This window comes from Anolis sagrei, chromosome 6 (assembly GCF_037176765.1).
Source record: "Anolis sagrei isolate rAnoSag1 chromosome 6, rAnoSag1.mat, whole genome shotgun sequence".
In the NCBI taxonomy this organism is placed as follows: domain Eukaryota; kingdom Metazoa; phylum Chordata; class Lepidosauria; order Squamata; family Dactyloidae; genus Anolis; species Anolis sagrei.
Genome location: NC_090026.1, coordinates 52,376,402 through 52,394,102, shown reverse-complemented (window position 1 = coordinate 52,394,102; position 17,701 = coordinate 52,376,402). Strand labels below are relative to the sequence as shown.

The 17,701-nt window shown below is 40.2% G+C and overlaps 1 protein-coding gene across 2 annotated transcripts in view; it reads left to right on the top strand.

Annotated features, from left to right (window-relative positions):
* The window catches only part of REEP1 (receptor accessory protein 1), a 97,659-nt gene that overhangs the window by 45,704 nt on the left and 34,254 nt on the right, over nucleotides 1-17,701 (top strand). For both annotated transcript variants that reach the window (XM_060781329.2, XM_060781330.2), the window contains exons 2-4: nucleotides 7,434-7,506; nucleotides 12,183-12,259; nucleotides 15,755-15,875. In XM_060781329.2, the coding sequence (XP_060637312.1) occupies nucleotides 7,434-7,506; nucleotides 12,183-12,259; nucleotides 15,755-15,875 (271 nt within the window). The remainder of the gene's footprint in view (nucleotides 1-7,433; nucleotides 7,507-12,182; nucleotides 12,260-15,754; nucleotides 15,876-17,701) is intronic.

Below are 17,701 nucleotides of genomic sequence, written 5' to 3'. Positions count from 1 at the left end.
TGCACTCGCGCCACATTCATTCTATGACAATTGTGTTGTTGCTGTTGTATGCAATCAAGTAATTTATGACCTACTAGCCGTCCCCTGCCACGTGTTGCTGTGGCCCACATGGGGGTTCTGTGTGGGAGGTTTGGCCCAATTCTATTACTGGTGGAGTTCAGAATGCTCTGTGATTGTAGGTGTACTATGAATCCTAGCAACTACAACTCCCAAATGTCAAGATTCTATTTTCCCCAAACTCCACCAGTGTTCACATTTGGGAATATTGAGTATTCGTGCCAAGTTTGGTCCGGATCCATCATTGTTTGAGTCCACAGAGTTCTCTGGATGTAAGTGAGCTACAACTCCAAAACCAAAGGACACTGCCCACCAAACCCTTCCAGTATTTTCTGTTGGTCATGGGAGAACTGTGTGCCAAGTTTGGCTCAATTCCATCATTGGTGGGGTTCAGAATGCTCTTTGATTGTAGGTGAAAATATAAATCCCAGCAACTACAACTCCCAAATGACAAAATCATTTTTATTTGTGAAGGACATACATTGGGTTGTTAGGTGTCTTGTGTCCAAATTTGGTGTCAATTCGTCCAGTGGTTTCTGAGTTCTGTTAATCCCACAAAAGAATATTACATTTTTATTTATATAAGATGGTGAATGTTATTGTGGTGTAATTTCTCCAGTGGTGTAGGGTGCAGACACCCCGTGATAATGTGGCATGTCTCATTAAGAGCCACATCCACTGTTTTAGTGTGTTGAGATGTGTTCCACACTGGGCATGCATACTCAGCAGCAGAGTAGCATAGCACAAGGGCAGATGTCTTCACTGTGTCTCGTCGTGATTTCCAGGTTGTGCCAGTCAGCTTTCGTATGATATTGTTTCTAGCACCCACTTTTTGCTTGATGTTCAGGCAGTGCTTCTTGTAGGTCAGAGCACGGTCCAGAGTGACTACCAGGTTTTTTTGTGTGCTCCAGTGGAATTCCGTCGCAGGGAATCCTCAGAGCTCGGGATGCTTGTCTGTTCTTGAGATGAAAAGCACATGTCTGTGTTTTAGATGGATTAGGGATCAGCTGGTTTTCCCTGTAATAGGCAGTAAGAGCACCTAGAGCTTTGGAGAGCTTCTGTTCAACCATCTCAAAGCTCCCTGCTTGAGCGGTAATGGCACGATCATCAGCATAGATGAAACTCTCTGTCCCTTCTGGCAGTGGCTGGTCATTTGTGTAAATGTTGAACATGGATGGAGCGAGCACGCTCCCCTGAGGCAGGCCGTTCTTCTGTTTCCGCCATCTGCTTCTCTGGCCCTGGAACTCAACAAAAAAGCTCCTGTTTTGTAGCAGGTTTCCTATGAGGCGGGTGAGGTGGTAATCCTTTGTGATATTATATATTTTTCTCAGGAGGAGGCGGTAGTTCACAGTATCATAGGCTGCTGACAAGTCTATGAAGACAGCTCCTGTGATCTGCTGCCTTTCAAAGCCATCTTCTATGTGCTGAGTCAGCTTCAGCACTTGCGATGTGCAGCTTTTGCCTTTCCTGAAGCCAGCTTGCTGTGGGATCAGACAGGGTCTATTTTTTCCATAATTCTATGTAAAATAATTCTCTCCAGAAATTTGTAGAGATGGCACAACAGGGAGATAGATAGATAGATAGATAGATAGATAGATAGATAGATAGATAGATAGATAGATAGATAGATGGATAGATGATGCAGTCAAGTATTTCAGGTGTATCCAGGCAGTCATTATGTATTTTGATTATTTGTGCAATGTGCTCTTTTTTAAGTCAGTGTCTTTCCTCTGTTGTTCTCAACATTCGCATTCCCCTTTTTGTGCACAATATGAGGCCAGACCGCAACAGTATTATGCCAGGCACTCTTTAATCTGAATAATGAGCTTTCTGGCAAAGGTTTTTGAAGTGCTTTGGATGTATTCTAATTGGCAGCAGAGTTAGTCTAAAGCAGCTTGAAGAGGGAAGAGTGGGTTGCTTTTGCTGTTCGTGCTTTCACTCTCCTGTGTTCACTAGGATTCTTTGCTACCTACTTTACTTCGCACAGCTGTACTGCATACGTGCATTTCCTGTTTTATTATTTATAGTACTTATTTGATTGTTGCAAGCTTATATTTAGCACAGGTACCAAGAAAAATTCAAGAATTTGGTGACGGTGGGGAACTACTTCTTTCCTCTCATACCCTCAACAATGCTTTATTTATTTATTTATTTCGGGCATTTCTACCCCACCCTTCTCACCCCTAGGGGGGACTCAGGGCGGCTTACATCCGGCACAACTCGATGCTAACAATTACAATAAAAATGCAATAACAATAAGCACAATAGTTAAAAACATACATTGAATACAATATCACTAAAAACCTCTCTATAGCACACGTTCATTGAGTTCTAAAATCCGTCATCTATTTAGCATTACCATGGTCCTTTTCAACTCTAGTCATCATTACCTTGTTAATCTGCCAGATTACCCAAATGCCTGGTCCCATATCCATGTCTTCAGCTTCCTTCTGAAGGAGAGGAGGGATGTTGATGACCTGATTTCCCCGGGGAGCAAATTCCACAGGTCAGGGGCCACCACTGAGAAGGCCCTGTCCCTCGTCCCCACCAGCCTCACTTGTGATAAAGATGGGGCCGAGAGCAGGGCCTCCCCAGAAGATCTTAAACTCCACGGTGGGACATAGAAGGAGATACATTCGGACAGGTACGCTGGGCTGGTGCCGTATAGGGTTTTATAGGTCAAAACCAGCACTTTGAATTGTGCTCGGAACTGGATCGGCAGCTAGTGGAGCTGACGTAGCAGAGGAGTGGTGTGCTCCCTGTATGACGCTCCAGTGATTAGTCTGGCTGCCGCCTGTTGGACTAGTTGAAGTTTCCGAACAGTCTTCAAAGGCAACCCCACGTAGAATGCGTTGCAGTAATCTTTTCAGGATGTAACAAGAGCGTAGACCACTGTGGCCAGATCAGACTTCCCTTGCCTGGCTCATGCTGCCCGTTGGGCCTGGCGGATAGCGTGAACCAGGCGAGGGGAGCAGCACTGAGGGGGAGGCCTCCTCCACGGGCCAGATAAGTGCCCTTGGTGGGCCAGATGTGGCCCATGGGCTGTAGTTTGAGGACCCCTGGTTTAGATCATGGTACTTTATTACACTTGCAACAGTACCTACAGGTGCTTTTGTTACATATTATATTTTGTAATTGGAATATGTTGTTTATTGCTGTCTAGTTCACTTCAATTTACGCTGACTTTATGAATGACAGGTCTCTAAGGCTCCCTATCATTAACAGTTATGGTCGGGTTCTGCCTAGAGCTGTGGCTTGATTGATAGATTGATTCAATTCACTTATAGTGTTGTCTCCTTTGTTTTCTGTTTACCTCCTGTGTTATTGTTGTTTTACGCTTCTAGTTGTTTCTGATTTATGGCAACCTTCAAGTAAACCTAGTGAATTGAGGGGATTTTTGTAGGGTTGCCCATGTCTTCCTCTGGGACTGAGAGAGTATGACTTGCCTAAGGTCACCTAGTAGGTTTCCAGGGACTGAGGAAGGATTTGAATCCTGGTCTCCAGGGTCCTAGTCCAACACCAAAACCATTACACCTTGTTTTCTCTTACATTTATTAGTCATTTTGTCAGTTCACAGCATCCATAAAACTCTCTTCCAAAGCACCACTTAAAATGCAGTGATTCTCTTCCGATCAGCTTTTTTCACTGTTTAACAATTACAACATTAAAATAGAAATCAGAAATGCAGTGGTGTGCATTTCACTGTTCAATAATATATCTTTGCATTCAAGGATTTTGTCCAGTTCCTTCTTAGATGCCCTTCTAAGCTCTAGATTTCTTCTGATTTCTTGACATAGTAGTGTCACTTCTGGTAGATGTAATGAATAATGAGTGCCAAAGATGTAAGATGTGCCAAGTTTATGGAAAGTTTACATATCAACCCCTTATTATTTCTCTGTGAGTAAGAGTCCTGTGTGATGGTATCTTTCTACCTATTATTTAAACCCTCCATTCTTTCTGTGTCTCTTTTCTCCCCTTGAACATGGATAATATCAGTGTGAACATAACTATGCCTCCAGAGAGAAAGAGAAAGTAAAACTTAGAAATGTTCTTAAAGCTAATTGCAATACACGTATAACACAACCACTATTTTAATAATGTGTGCTGCTGCTGTAAGCAAGTCATAGTTCCCCTCCATTACATTCCTTACATAAAGCAAGATGAGATTCTATATAACATTTAGCATTACCAGTGACAGCTGGTGGTTTCCAGTTAAGCAGAATGATAAATCCACTACAGCTATTCATCTGAATGTTGAGAGAGCTATCCAAGGTTCTGAACCTATTTAGGGGCCAGGGTTCAGAACCTTTGATAGCTCCTTAAAGATGAAGTAGATTTTGAATTGAACTTGCCACTCTCCGGACATGGAAGACCCCAGTAATCACCGAACAACACTAGAGTAGCTTATTTAGGTGATCACTCATAGTCTGAAGATGATGCTCCTCCAAGTGATGTGTCTTGGTGGTGGATATGTAGGTGGCTGTAGATTTTGAATTGAACTTGCCACTCTCCGGACATAGAAGACCCCAGTAATCACCAAACACTAGAGTAGTTTACTTAGGCAATCACTTGTAGTCTGAAGATGATGGTCCTCCAAGTGATGTGTCTTGGTGGTGGATATGTAGGTGGCTGTAGATTTTGAATTGAACTTGCCACTCTCCGGAGATAGAAGACCCCAGTAATCACCAAACAACACTAGAGTAGCTTACGTAGACGATCACTCGTAGTCTGAAGATGGTGGTCCTCCAAGTGATGTGTCTTGGTGGTGGATATGTACGTGGCTGTGGAGCCCTATTCTTGATGTGCATGTTCTCCCGCAGTGAGGGGATTGGTTTCCAGGTGGAAGGCGGTTCCGATCTTGACGTGCCTTCCTCTTGGCACGTTTCTCTCTTTCACCCTCCATTTGTGCCTCTTCAAATTCTACAGCACTGCTGGTCATAGCTGACCTCCAGCTAGAGCACTCAAGGGCCAAGTCTTCCCAGTTCTTGGTGTCTATGCCACAGTATTTAAGGTTAGAGTAGCATAGATACTGCTGTAACATTGCAGAAAAATAGGTATAACAACTTGTACAATCTCTGAAAAAATACTATGGTTTGAATAATTCACCCAGTGAATAGTCACAAGAGGAATCCAACTAGAGGTTTTGAAAAAACAAAAGCTGAGAATCAGTATGTTTTGACTATCCAAATGGTCATCTAGAATGCCTTCATTTCTCCTCATATTATTAGAGTAAGATAGCTTTAAAGTATTCTTGAGGCTGATTTTCAAGATTATGTATTACTCTTTCTTACATTTTACCCATTGCATTAGTTGATACTTCAGGAAATAAAGCCCGACTGCTCATTGGAGGGAAGGATATTAGAGGCAAAGATGAAGTATTTTGGACACATCATGAGAAGACAGGAAAGCTTAAGGAAGACAATTATGTTGGGGAAAATGGAAGGAAAAAGGAAGAGGGGCCGACCAAGGGCAAGATGGATGGATGGCATCCTTGAAGTGACTGGATTGACCTTGAAGGAGCTGGGGGTGGTGACGGCTGACAGGGAACTCTGGCGTAGGCTGGTCCATGAGGTCACAATGAGTCGGAAGTGACTGAACGAATGAACAACAACAACAATTAGTTGATTATAAAAAAGAAACAGAGATGTTTTATTTCTGACAGGTAGTTGTAGTATACTTCTTGAAAAACATAGTTAAATTATATTGTGGCTAAATGTTGAGATGGGCAAGCCCCATCAGTGATGTTAGAATCTTCCCCTTTCAACAAATGTGTAAATAAGAAATTTGGATTGAATGCCATGGCAGGAGGTTGCAGGAATTAGAACAAGCCACATCTTCTAAAATCATTCTTCAATACAATTCTTGGTGACCTATTTTCAGACATACCAGTATGTTGATGTTTTGTATGCCTCTTTTATGACAGCTGTTTACAGGCTGGAGCCAAACTGACAGCATGTTCCAATGCAAGTTTGCTTGAATTCAATGGGCCTCATTCCCAAGTTAGTTGGAAGATTGGATTATTGAACTAGGATGTTATTTTAAAAGGATTTCTGTTCTTGTATTGTATTTGTGTTTGTTTACTGTTGTTCATTCGTTCAGTCGTTTCCGACTCTTTGTGACTTCATGGATCAGCCCAACGCCAGAGTTCCCTGTCAGTCGTCACCACCCCCAGCTCCTTCAAAGTCAAGCCAGTCACTTCAAGGATACCATCCATCCATCTTGCCCTTGGTTGGCTTTTTCCTTCCATTTCCCCCAGCATCATTGTCTTCTCTAAGCTTTTCTTTCTTTTTATGATGTGGCCAAAGTACTTCATCTTGGCCTCCACTATTCTTCCCTCCAATGAGCGGTCGGGCTTTATTTCCTGGAGGATGGACTGCTTGGATCTTCTCGCAGTCCAAGGCACTCTCAGAACTTTCCTCCAGCCCCACATTTCAAAAGCGTCTATCTTCCTTCCCTCAGCCTTCCCCATGGTCCAGCTCTCACATCCATAGGTGACTATGGGGAATACCATTGCTTTAACTATGCGGATCTTTGTTGCCAGTGTGATGTCTCTACTCTTCAGTATTTTATCAAGATTGGTCATTGCTCTCCTCCCAAGAAGTAAGCGTCTCCTGATTTCCTGACTGCAGTCGGCGTCTGCAGTAATCTTTGCATCTAGAAATACAAAGTCTGTCACTGCCTCCATGTTTTCTCCCTCTATTTCCCAGTTGTCAATCATTCTTGTTGCCATAATCTTGGTTTTTTTGATGTTTAACTGCAACCCAGCTTTTGTGCTTTCTTCTTTCACCTTGATTAGAAGGCTCCTCCTCGCTTTCGGCCATCAGAGTGGTGTCATCTGCATATCTAAGGTTGTTAATGTTTCTTCCAGCAATTTTCACCCCAGCCTTGCATTCATCAAGCCCTGCACATCGATGATGTGTTCTGCATACAAATTGAATAAATTGGGGGAGAGTATACAACCCTGCCATATGCTTTTCCCAATCTTGAACCAGTCTATTGTTCCATGGTCAGTTTACTGTATGTTTACAGTTTGTTTACTGTTGCAGCCTAAAAACCAAGAATGTAGTGAATCTATAAAATAAATGCAAAACATGTGTAGGAGTTCATCTATGTCAATTGTATTTGGTCTTTGTTGAAATCAGGAGGATATATTACTTAAATTTTGCTGATATTATTGGGGGGGGGGGAAGGGGGCTAAGTGGCATCTTGCATTGCTCCTTTCATTGAGAACAAAACTGAATATTTTTCTGATCCAATGCTCCCAAAGCACGGCAAGGACAGGAAAGGGGGGGGGGGGGATACTTTACTGTAGTAAAAGTTTTTTTTCTGTGACAGAAAATAATTTCTATTTTCCTTTGTTTTTGTTTTTCTTCCAGGCTCATATTTGGCACTCTGTATCCTGCGTATTACTCTTACAAAGCTGTAAAGTCAAAGGATATTAAAGAATATGTAAGTAATATTTCTGGGAATATCCCGTGGCAGAAGCCATAGGATTAAGATGAATCTAAGCTTCTGTTTGCAAGATGCCATTTAATGAATTTCACTGGGAAATTTAGAAAAAAATAATGTGAATGCTTCAGTTCCAGATGTTAAATTGTGCATTTTTCTTATTGCCAAATAACATCTTCTGCATTGTACCCTGAATATGGTGCATCTGAAAAAAAATCCTTTCCAATAATAATTTCTGTATTAGCTAACAAACAAGTGATTCTAACACACATATGAAAAAATGTGTACATGTCCACTTTCCCATGGATTATTCCATAACATCTGGAAGACTAAATGTTGATCTTGTTATGTAAAGTTATTTTTTTCCTAAGTAGTGGAATATCTAGATGGGCAAGTTGGGAAATGGCCCGATAAATAATAGGGAAGGAAGATCTCATGACTCAGGTGCAATGAGGGAAGGACAGAGACTCTCATAGCAGACAATGCCTCTATTCCTAATCCACTCTCTGGTTCACTTCCAACCTCTTTGCATTATTATTATTATTATTATTATTATTATTATTATTATTTGAAACACAACAAGATGAGTCCACAGCAGACACTCTGCTGGCTGTTGTATTGGATCACACGTTGGACACTTCCCAAGTGTCTAGGACTGTGTGATATATCGGCAAATAATGCGTGCAGATCCCAGTAAGGTGGCCTTCTACAGCTGGCAGATGGTAATTTTGTCAGCGCTGATTGTGTTTAAGTGAAGGCCAAGGTCTTTAGGCACTGCACCCAGAGTGCCGATCACCACTGGTACCACTTTGACTGGCTTGTGCCAGAGTCTTTTCAGTTTGATCTTTAAATCCTCATATCGTGTCAGCTTTTCCAGTTTTTTTTTTCTTCAATCCTGCTGTTGCCTGGAATTGCAACATCAATGATCCATACTTTGTTTTTTAACACAACCTTGAGGTCAGGAGTATTGTGCTCCAAAACTCTGTCAGTCTGAATTCGGAAGTCCCAGAGTAGTTTTATTATTATTAATAGTATTATTAATTATTAAATCATTAAATAATTGTTAAATAATTATTAAATAATTAAATATTTATTAAAATATTGAAATATTAAATATTAAAATAGTATTATTAATAGTAGTAGCATTATTATTATTATTATTATTATTATTATTATTTATTAACTTTATTTCTGCCTTTCCCCTCATAGGGACCCAAGGTGGCTAAATATATGAATATTTTAAAAGATTCATTGTGAACCTCACTTATTTGCAGTGAGAATTATATTGTCACCTTTTAACCTTCATCTGTCGCAGAAAGCACCCATTGAATAGAAACATTTAATTTTATAGTTATTTTCCATGCAAGGTGACATTTTAAATGATAGTTTATGGAACTGCGTGTTTTCTGAACTAGAGCTGATAAAAAAAAATAACCTTGGAATAGTGACACAAAGCATATACAGAGGGTGTCCCTGCGAACGTGATGGTGATATTGACAAGGCAAAGACAGATGGATACCAGACAGCCAAGCTGAAATTGATAAGAGCTAAAAAAAATCCCTGTACTGTACAGGAGGGGATCATGCAACACAGAGACACATAAATAGAAGGTCTTATGTAATATAAGGATGTCACTTGTAACTTCTGCATAGTTCCATTACCAGAGAAGCATGGGGTTAATCAGGGTTATATGACACATTCCAGCATATCAGTGCACACAGAATATACAGCACTGAGCACTGGATCACCTGTGACATAAATCAAAGCTATAACAGTTAACCCCTCTCTGTAAGCATCCCATAGAGAGAGGAGAATTGGCTATAGCCTTCTTCACCTTGAAAGCCTTATTTGTGCTGTCTGAACACACAGATGCAGAGTGAACACCCTTTTCTTCTTCCGTCTGCATGGGCTAAATATAAAGATAGTCCCAGATGCTTATACAGCTTTTGAAGTCCAGAAATGGTCAAGTATGTCTCCATCTAGTGATCCACATGGTCAAATGTGCTTGGCAGACATTAAATATTTTGGCATTTTATGAAGAGTTTTATAGTTTTATCTGTTCTAGTGGATCTATTCTAGGTGAAACTGGATTGAGGCCAGCATTAATTTAAGAATGCTACTATATATTTAATTTTATTAAATTAAATATTTTATTAAATTAATAATGGATTTGTACATTATGTCTGGGGAAGCCCTGTTCTCAATCCCGCCTGCCTCGCAAGTGCAATTGGCAGAAACGAAGGACAGGGCTATCTCAGTGGTGGCCCCGCGGCCATGGAACTGCCTCCTCAGGGATATTAGATCAGCCCCTTCCCTCCTGACTTTCTGAAAAAAGTAAAGACCTGGCTCTTTGAGCAAACTTTTGAAAATGCAGCAGAATAGATAACACGGAACTATGAATGATGGACATGCAATGGCCAGACGATGTTACTGGATAACTTTTTTAACAAGATGACACCAATGTGGACTTGTAAGGTAGCCTCGAGGTATTGGTCATGATGAAACAAAAAAAGATCTTAAAAAGGAACTTTTAAAAAAAAAACCCCAGAATATTATCTCTTAGGTTTCACCGACTCAGACTTACAGTTAAACGAAGATGAAGATAATTTTTTTACATTTATTATGATGGCTGCTAGAATTGTTTTTGCGAAGGGATGGAAACAAGAACAAAACCCACCCATTGAATTGTGGGTGGATAAAATGAAAGAAATAAAGGATATTTATTTATTTATTTTAAAGTTTTATATACCGGCCTTCTCACCTCTCTTGAGGGACTCAGACCGGTTTCCAACCATAATATCACAGACAATCAATAAAACATCATAATTCATATTACAGTAAAACATTAAAACAGCAATTACAATCAATAACTACAATGGTCAGTCATCACACTAAAATCGTTACTCATCATCCTCCTTCCATATCTCAGGGTGTTGACTCACTCGTCGAATGCCTGTCTCCATAGCCAAGTCTTCACCTGTTTCCTAAACGTCAGGATAGAAAGGGCGGTTCTGACCTCCAGTGGGAGAGAGTTCCAGAGCCGAGGGGCCACCACCGAGAAGGCCCTGTCCCTCGTCCCCACCAGACGCGCTTGCGAGGCTGTGGGACTGAGAGCAGGGCCCCTCCAGACGATCTTAATAAGCTTGATGGTTCATAGGGGAGAATACATTCGGAGAGGTAAACAGGGCCGGAGTCGTTTAGGGCTTTATAGGTTAACACCAGCACTTTGAATTGTGCTCGGAAGCTAATTGGCAGCCAGTGGAGCTGGTGTAACAGCGGAGTGGTGTGCTCCCTGTACCCAGCACCCGTTAGTAGTCTGGCTGCCGAGCGTTGGACTAGCTGCAGCTTCCGGGCAGTCTTCAGAGGCAACCCCACGTAGAGAGCATTGCAGTAGTCTAAACGGGATGTAACCAAAGCGTGGACCACCTGGGGCTCAGGTGAATCTAGGAGAACTCCCAAACTGTGAACCTGTGCCTTCAGGGGGAGTGTAACCCCGTCTAGCACAAGCTGTAACCCTATGCCCTGTTCGGCCTTTTGACTGACCAGGAGTACCTCTATGGACGAATTGACTTTTTTATTGAAGAAGAATATGGGAAATAGTTTAAAAAGGAGAAACTGGGGCCCATTTCAAGACTATCTGAAGGACCTTAACATTTTTAGCATAACTAAACATAAGAATTCTAAAGGATTAGAACAGGGGTCCTCAAACTAAGGCCCGGGGGCCAGATACGGCCTCCAAGCTCCAAGGTCATTTACCCGGCCCTCGCTCAGAATTAACCTAAATCTGAAACGACTTGAAAGCACACAACAACAACAACAATTCTATCTCATCAGCCAAAAGCAGACTCACACTTCCTATTGAACTACAAATAAGTTTATGTTTGTTAAAATTGTTCTTCGTGTTAATTATTGTATTGTTTTTAAGTGGGTTTTTTTTTTTGCACTACAGATAATGTATGTGCAGTGTGCATAGGAATTCATTCATGTTTTTTTCAAATTATAATCCGGCCCTCCAACAGTTTGAGGGACTGTGACCTGGCCCTCTGTTTAAAAAGTTTGAGGACCTCTTGGATTAGAACAAAAGAATTGATGTTAACCAAGAAGATGGAAAGGAAGTCAATTTTTATTATTTTATTATTTTTCTTTCTTTTTCTTCTTTTCTAACTTTCTTACTATTATATTGTTCCCACTCTTTCGTTGTTTCTTTTTTTTAGTATATTAATTAAATAACTAAATAACATTTTCTTTTAAAAAAACAAAACAAGATGACACCAATGATTATATGCTTTAACTGTTTTTATTTATGTTTTATATTGTAACGTTGATTGTTTTTAATGGCACTTTTATGAATGCCTAACATTGCATTGTACCAATCTGTAACCCACCTTGAGTCGCCATATGGCTGAGAAAGGCGAGCTATAAATATCATAAATAAACAAATACTCATTTACAAGTTAAGAAATTTGAGTAAAACATTTGACCCAAAAAATCTTGGTTGACTTATCCATAAGTCAATGTCAGTACAGAACTATATGTAATTCATACTTTAAAAAAAAAAAAAGCGCGACCACCATCCCTGAGAGCTATTGGAACAAATACTGCCAGTCTCCTGATGAGTGAGTCCACTAAGAGGCAAATGAAGATTCACACATAACCAATCTGTGTTTCCTTTCTAGGTAAAATGGATGATGTACTGGATTATATTTGCACTCTTCACAACGGCAGAGACGTTCACCGACATTTTTCTTTGCTGGTTGGTATCCAGTTCAGACAGTTCTTTCTTTTGTTCATCACTAAAACAGAAATGGGTGGGGTGGGTGTACATTTCGAGAGGAAAGCACAATAACACCAGGTGCATGGTGTACTGGTGGATACTGGGCGTTTCCCTGGTTGGAAATGCCTGATTTGGGTAGCACAGTGAGGAAATACAATATCAGCGGGATGGAAAATGCTGTGCTGGGAAAAACAGCTGCAAAGTGTTTTACGCTTTGGACTGTGGTTATGGCTGGAAACTTGTGAAGCCAGCTGCTGCAATTCTGGTAAATAGTCATCAAAGTACAGTGGGGCTATTTCGGAAAGGCTTTCAGGTATTCCGAAGACAAGGTAAAAATGTGCTACTCAATATAATGATAACATTACATCTATTTCTATCTGAGGCTGAGTCTTGTTCCATGGGTAAAATATTAATTGACAGAAGACAGCAAGAGATAATGGGAATGAAAGAAGTCAATAAATGTTAGTAAACAGATGCTATGGGGCAGCACAGAAATGTCCTTTGTTTCCTAACTTCATAATTCATAAGGCAGCAATCTGACTGACATTCCCGAAGGATGGTCATACGCAACTTGTAGCCATCTTACTTTCAAGAGAGCCTTATTCATCTTGACCAAGAATACCAAGCTAAACAGATACTTCTCAAAAGAGAAGTGGTGGTGAAGAGGATTGAGATTCACTGTCTGTTCCTTGGACACAGGGCCTTTCCTCCTATACAGATTAGATCAGGGGTCCTCAAACTAAGGCCTGGGGGCCGGATACGGCCCTCCAAGGTCATTTACCGGGCCCTCGCTCAGAGTCAACCTAAGTCTGAAATGACTTGAAAGCACACAACAACACCAACAATCCTATCTCATCATCCAAAAACAGGCCCACACGTCCCATTGAAATACTAATAAGTTCGTTAAAATTGTTAAAATTGTTCTTCATTTTAATTATTGTATTGTTTAAAAGTATTTTTTACACTACAAATAAGATATGTGCATAGGAATTCATTCAATTTTTTCCCAAATTATAATCCGGCCCTCCAACAGTTTGAGGGACTGTGACCTGGCCCTCTGTTTAAAAAGTTTGAGGACCCCCTGATTAGATAGTGAGTTCTTATCAAAATGTAGCATAAGAGAGCATCATTGATACTAATGGCTCCATATTGGCCAAGGAGACCTTGGCCCCTTCTACACTGTCACATAGTCGATATTATCAAATCAGATAATTCACAGGATCTGCGTTGAACTGGATTATATGACTCTACACTGCCATATAATCCAGTTCAAAACAGATAACCTAGATTTTATATGGCAGCGTAGAAGGGACCCTTGGTTTCTCATACATCTCCAAATGTGATCTGTGGTGGTTACGGCAGGAGTTGGGCATGTTAAATCAAGTCAAGGCCCATTCATAATACAAGTTCCAACTGGTTGAATTTGACGACTTGAGTTGTTCAGAGGGAGAGTCTTTACCTGCCCGCCGAAGCGGTACCTATTGATCTGTTCACATTGGCATGTTTTTGAACTGCTAGGTTGGCCGAAGCTGGGGCTGACAGTGGGAGCTCACGCCGCTCCCCGGATTCGAACCTGCGACCTTTTGGTCAACAAGTTTAGCAACTCAGCAGTTTAACCCACTGCGCAACCAGGGCTCCATAACCGTAACAAAAAGGGATGTTATTGGTGAAACCTAATATCTGCCAGTTGAGCAAGACAAATCAAAATTAATAATGGATTTGTATTTTCTACCTAAGCACTTTTTGAGAAAGAGTGCTGGAGATGTCATTTACCTTTCAACTTGTGCTTAAATTGAAGTCAGAGCAGAGATGCCACAAACAAATTAGTTTTTAATACCCTGCCTAAGCATATAATATTTGCCCTTCTCTGACAAACCTATAAGTCAATCAAACTAATCAACCCATTACACCATACTGGCTCTATCATTAGTCTATACATATTTAAGTAAGCTCTTTGTACCATTTTCCTTCTGCAACAGATAGTGATGCATTTATGGGTAGAGTAAAGGAAACAGTTGGTTCAGCAACTCAAAGGTGAACAAAATGTCGCTTCCTGCTCATCTGTTATCAAGAGGAAGCAGAAGAGCTAGTTTGGAAGAAGATACAACTCAATTCAATTTGGAAAAAGCTTGGAAATGTTACTTTTGGAGCACAGTTTCCAGAGTCTTTCAGTCAGCATAATCAATGGCTATACTGGAAGGAAATTCTGGAAGACTTAGTCTTTTGCAAGGTCTGACTTTTGTTTATGCTGTGATGTTTTCATTGTGCACGAGAGTACATGGAAATGGGTTAATCGCGTGTTCACGTATTAAATCTTCCCCGTTCTGCTTACCCAACAGATAAACAAGTCCAAATTTAAGCAACCTACTTGTCTTCCATTTGTGAGTACTATCTGGAGATTCTGCAGTAAATAAGTAATAGGCAGCATCCTGTGATCTGAGATGGAATGGAATAAGCTCCTCCCCAAAACAACCAAGTTTGCTCTTTAATGCCATTCCACATTGGTCTTTTTTTGTTTATTTCAACAACAACAACAATTTTTATTGATTAGCCAGTTGGCCTTATCAAAAACAGACAGTGCAAACACAACATACAATATACGTCAGGTCCTATTAAAATAGAATACAAATATATAGGAATTTATCAACTTAAAACCAATGTAGCTTAGCCATAGATATATGCAACAACTATCCTCATCTGCCCTAAACTGCACTCCAATATTTCAATTTTGTTTGTTTCCAGAGAGCTTCCATAAACATTCAGCATAAACAAAGGAACTTATAGGGCTTCTTGCATTGGGACTGTGGTGCAGCTGGCTGATCAAAAGCTCATGAGTTCGAAGCCAGCCTGGGTCAGAGTGAGCTTCTGACCAATTTCTGTAGCTTACTGTCGACCTTTGTAGCCCAAAATACAGTTGTATCTGTCAAGTAGGAAATTTAGGTGCCACTTATGCGGGGAGGCTAATTTACGACGGCATAAAAATCTCCAGCAAGCATGCAAAGAATGAGGAAGTACTTCATCAGTGTCACAATAGGACGGTGAAGCGACAGCTTCCCTGGTGGCCAGAATACCGTCATGAAAATGCTGGAATATTAAATAGCCTCTGTGTGTCTGTCTATATATGTTGTGTGTCTATGGCATTGAATGTTTGCTATGTATATATACATTGTAATCTGCCCTGAGTCCCCTGCGGGGTGAGAAGGGCGTAATATAAATATTGTAAATAAATAAATAAATAAATAAATTCTTAGCTGGCACCAATATTCAATGCTTTGCTTTTTGGGAGATGCAGTCTGACCTTTTAATATTTCTTAAACAATGCAATATACTTCTTATTTTTGTGTGGGATATGTGTCACTGGTGTTCTTGATATCCATCCAAGAATAATGGAGGGGAAACCCTGTATTTGTAAAGGGTAGGAAAATGGCTTTATATTGCTGTCAGAAGTAAGTATGTCATTTTGTTTTCCTATAGGTTTCCATTTTATTATGAACTCAAAATAGCTTTTGTAGCTTGGTTGTTGTCTCCGTACACAAAGGGCTCCAGCCTCCTTTATAGAAAATTTGTACACCCAACATTGTCTTCAAAAGAAAAGGTAATTGCAAGTATTTTTTTGCTACTTCAACAAGGATTATTAGAGTAAATTTTAAATGATATAAGCTGTACTTGAACTCATGCTTGTGTTGGAGTTAGCTCTATTGAACTCAGATAGATTTGCTTCAAGGTGAGAGCTGCCAGAGAGACAATTCAGTTATGGCTCTTAATGGTTGTTTAGAAGGAACAGATTCATCTGACGTTGCTTGTTACCTGCTTGAGTGACAAACAAGATTTGTTGAAATTCACTCTTACAAAACCAAGATAATAGGAGTGCTCTCCAGCATTCACATTGGCAACCTTATCCAGTGTAGCTGTGTACGTGACTGCACTGTTTATAATAAATTCTTTTATTATTTGCCATCATTTCACAATATTTATGTTTTTCTTCAGACAGTCTTATGGGTACCTTTTGGGGTTTTTTCATAGCAAGGGTTGCTAAGGCTGGAACTTTATATTAAATCCATATATATATATATATATATATATATATATATATATATAGTCATGTCAGGAGAGACTTGAGAACATTAGGAAGAACTTATTGAACATTAGAGCTGTTCAACAGTGGAACTCTCTGCCTCGGAGTGTGGTGGAAGCTCCTTCCTGGCAGCTTTTTAAACAGAGGCTGCATGGCCATCTATCAGGGATACTTTGTGCTTTTCCTGTGTGGTGGGGGTTGGACTAGATGCCCATGTGGTGTCTTATTTTATGATTCTACTAGCCGTACCTGCCACGCATTGCTGTGGTCAACCTTCCCTCCCTCTTTCTCTCCTTCTTTCCCTTGTTCCTTCACTCCCCCTTTCCTTCCATCCATCCCTTTTTTCTTTCCTTCTCTCCTTCCGTCCTTCTCTACCTCTTTCCTTCCCTCCCCCTTTTTCTTTTCCTTCCCTTTCTCTCCTTTCTTTCTTCTCTACATCTTTCCTTCCTTCACTTTTTGCTTCCATCCTTCCTTCTGTCTTTCCTTCTTTCCTTCCTTCCCTCCGTCTTTTTCTCCTTTCTTCCTTCTCTACCTCTTTCCCTTCTTCCTTTGCTCCCTCTTTCCTTTTTTCTTTCCTTCTCTCCTTCCTTCCTTCTCTACCCCTTTCTTTCCTTCCCCCTTTTCTTTTCCTCTTTCTCTCCTTTCTTCCTTCTCTACCTCTTTCCCTCCTTCCTTCACTCTTTGCTTCCATGCTTCTTTCTTTCTTTCTTTCTTTCTTTCTCTCCTTCCCTCCCTCGCTTTTCCTTCCCTTTTTTTCTGTATCGTCATTTAGCTTTTCGTCATTTAGCTTTTGGGGTTTTTTAAAAATAGTTTTTATTAATCATACAGAATAGCATAGAATAGCGTAAGATAGCACAAAATATAGGATATAAGTTACAGAAACAATGTGTAGTCCAGTATATGTGTGTGTGTGTGTATCCAGAAGAAAAGTGATAGTCCATCCAAAAAAAGGGGCGGGGGGGGGGAAGAGAAAAATTAAAAAATTAAAAAACTAAAACTAAAAATAAAGTTTGACTTCCGTTCTTTTGGGGTTTTAAAGTCCTTTCCACTGTTGTTTTTTTTTGGGGGGGGGGGTTATGAGTGATAGTCACTCATTGGTCTGTTAGGGTCCAAATTTTGTGTCATTTCATCCAGTGGTTTTTGAGTTATGTTAATCCCACAAATGAACACTACATTTTTATTTATATAGATGATTATTCTAATTCAGCCCTATGTAGTGACATCAAAAGATACTTTATTTTATTTTTGAAATACCATGAAAAGATACACTCAAGCTACAACAATGATAAAGCCGCAAAAGGCTAGATGGAAGTCAACAGACTTTTATTATTATTATTATTATCATT